This window comes from Arachis duranensis, chromosome 10 (genome assembly GCF_000817695.3).
Source record: "Arachis duranensis cultivar V14167 chromosome 10, aradu.V14167.gnm2.J7QH, whole genome shotgun sequence".
Classification (NCBI taxonomy): domain Eukaryota; kingdom Viridiplantae; phylum Streptophyta; class Magnoliopsida; order Fabales; family Fabaceae; genus Arachis; species Arachis duranensis.
In genome coordinates, this window is record NC_029781.3 from 91,910,092 (window position 1) to 91,913,376 (window position 3,285).

The following is a 3,285-nucleotide window of genomic DNA, read 5'->3' on the forward strand; positions in this document are numbered from 1 at the left end:
AATAACTAAACTAACCATTAATTATGTTGGTAAGAAGTGATCCACGGCAAAAAGAAGGATAGAGTGAAGACGACTAGAGATAGCGATGACGGGAAAAAAACAGGCAATGGAAATTCAACAACGTCGTTAAGGAATGATCCATTGAAGAAAGAGATTGCGTGAGAAGGCAGTAGATCGCAACGACGTCGGTGCTGCTTCTTGTCACCACCGCGGTGACGATGCTTGGAAGGACCGAAGTTACATGATAAAAAAAGAATGGAGGAGTGAAGATATGCTTCAATTAATGGGAGTGAAGTTTTAATATTTTAAGAAATTATATCATTACCCATTTCAAACTATAAATTACAAAATAATCTAACTATGGTTAAGATACTGACCAATTAGAGTGTAACACATCATGAAGGGTAACTTACATGTTATTTTAGAGGGAGTTGGGTAGAATTCACCAATTAAAATACTATTTATTTTGAAGAATCTTATATGTATAATTGTTAGAGTTAATATTTATCTGCAAATTGAAGGTATCCATAGTTAAAAATCTAATTAGATCTTTGATCATATATTTTTTAAAAGAAATATTCTATTAATTTCAATATTTTTTACATAAAAAAGACCTAATTATAAAATTAAAATTAGTATAAAAATTTAATTAAAAAATATAAAAATTTAATTAAAATTTAATAAAATTATAAGAACCAACAAAATAATTAAACTTAATTTTTATGTATATTTTTTTATATCTTTTAGATTCGTATTAAATGTGATTGATAAGGAATTAAAAAAAAAACTTGTCACCATAAAAGTATAAAATGGAGATGTAAAAAATGACAAATATCAGTTTCTTATTATTTAACGAAGGTAAAAATTTAGAGGTGGTTATTTTTATACGAAGTTATTAGTTAAAAAATATTAAATAATTTAATATGTTTAACTAAATTATTTTTATTGGAGACTCGTCTAAATTAATATTTATTAGTTATTAACTATTAATTTCACATAAAATAATTAATAAATTTAATTTTTATTCATAAACGAAATTTCCACATACATCCGGTGATAAAACTATGGCTGTTACATATCGGATCTAATATCTGTACTTTTTGTCCTTGAATCGGAGATCGAATATATTTGTAAAAATAAAAATATTTTAACTTTTAAAAGAATCAACAAAATAAAAAAAATGAAATCCTAATTTAACATCAATGTTTATACTAATATATACCAATTACAACCACCACAATAATAACAAAGGTATACATTCAGAAAATTAAAAACAATTTTTTTTAATAATAGAAATAGAAACAATAAAATACTAAATAGAAGTGAAATGAATAGAAGCAGATCAAGCAAAAATAATTAGAAACAAATATGCATTTCAAATATCAAAGAATTAACAAAAAAAAAGAATTGGAACCTTAATTAGAAGTGAAATGAAGTAGAAGTGAAATGAGCAAAAACATATTTACAATGGAAAAGCACAAACAGAGAAAAAATTGCAAACAACGAGAATCTAAGCGACAAGTGGCGAGGAGCAAAGGTGAACAGTGTAGAACAGCGGTGAGCGCACAACGAGCAATGAGCGAGGAGTAGTAACGAGCATGATGAACAACGAGCAATGATGAACTGAGAAAAAGAGAAGCAGAACGATAGTGCAGCAAGGAGGAGCGAAATGAGGTGAAATGAGCCGAGTAAGGGATCAGTGAGTGAGGTGGGGCGTGTAAGTACATAAGCAAAAGTAATGGGCAATGGGAAAGGGTGAGTGAGTGAGGAGTGAATGATGACAACAAGGAAGAAGAGTAAGAGTAAGAGGATTAGAGTTTTTAAATGTTAAAATAGATATATTATTTTTATTTATCTATAATTTATTTATTTTGCGGATCTACGGATTGGATCTGCGAATACAGATGGAATATCTACGATCCGATTTTATTATAATGTAGATAGAATCTTATCTAATCTAATGACTCTACCGATCGAATAATATTCACAATTTATAAATAATAAATACCACAAATTTACGAATATTATTCGATTCATGTTCACCCCTAAATAAAACAGCTTGTTTTATAATAAAAAGAAAGCGGCGCAACGTGCGGAAGCTCTGGAAAATAGATAATGATTTGTGTGGTTATTTTTTGTATCATAAATAAAATGTGAGTGAAATTAAGTTAACTCTTGAGTTTTTTTTGTTTTTTAATTAAGCTTTTTTTATTAGTTGGTTCCATCCTTAGTTAATCTCTGTAATTTTTCTTTGCCGAATATAGCAATTTCAGTAAGTTCATCTATTTGAGAAGCTTCAAATGTTTTTTTTTTTGAGCTTTTAATTTATAAAAAATAGTAATATTAATGTTTAGTGTAATTTTTTAAATTAAATTGTGACTTTCTAAAAAATTATTTAAGTGTTTGTGAAGAAATTAAAAAAAATATTTTTTTTATAATAAAAATTTTTTTATTATATTTTTTTTAAAATAAATACTTTTAGAAATAAAAAAACAAATATAAAATAACTTATTTATAAATTATTTTTAATATAAATATTTATTAGTTAAACTATTTTTTTAAAAATAATTTAATTAAACTGTTTACCAAACTAAATCTATTGGCTACATTCTCCTGCTACAGATCACACACTTTATGACCATTAGAGCCGTCGATTTGTCTCCCCATCAATGGCCACAAACTTCTCATGTCACTACTCCCCTTCCCCCAAAAATAAACACTTTCAATTTCCGCCTTCACCACCACCAAAATCAAACTCACCCTAAACCCTGTATAACAATCCCCAAATTTGTTTGACACTCACCATCTCAATTCTCCTTCAATTTCAGAATTTTCCCTTCAAATTTATATTAATTTGTTTCATTTAAGTGTAAATTAAGTTTAAAAAATATAAAGATTGTAACAAATATTTTGAAAAAGAAACTCTTGTACAAGTTGTTCAATGCTAACTGACTAACTGACTAACACTTACCTCAAGTGAAAGTCATAACTAACTTTGAAGTGTTAGTTAAGGAGTTTAGAATCAAATTGAGTTAGAAAGAGATAGAGTACCTGTCGTAGAAATTGGTGGAGAGGTTAATAAAGGTTTGGAGGCCCAATTTCTGAAAGAGATTGGCGCCGCCGCCGTTGTCGTCAATGGCGAAAGCAAGGGTGGTCTCAACTCCGCTCCATTCAGCGGCCTTCTCTTGCAGACTCTGCATCACTTTTTATTTGTTTTTGTCACCACTCTTGAGAGGCAGAGACACGAAACAACTATATATAATATAGACACTAAGGAAGGTGAAG

The 3,285-nt window shown here is 28.5% G+C and overlaps 1 protein-coding gene across 2 annotated transcripts in view; it reads right to left on the bottom strand.

Annotated features, from left to right (window-relative positions):
- Positions 1-3,285, bottom strand: part of LOC107470984 (two-on-two hemoglobin-3) — a 26,695-nt gene extending 23,410 nt beyond the window's left edge. Inside the window, exon 1 of one of the 2 annotated variants that reach the window (XM_016090420.3) lies at positions 3,052-3,285. In XM_016090420.3, the coding sequence (XP_015945906.1) occupies positions 3,052-3,200 (149 nt within the window). In that variant the 5' untranslated portion in view covers positions 3,201-3,285. The remainder of the gene's footprint in view (positions 1-3,051) is intronic. The other variant, XM_021132791.2, reaches the window with a different exon arrangement.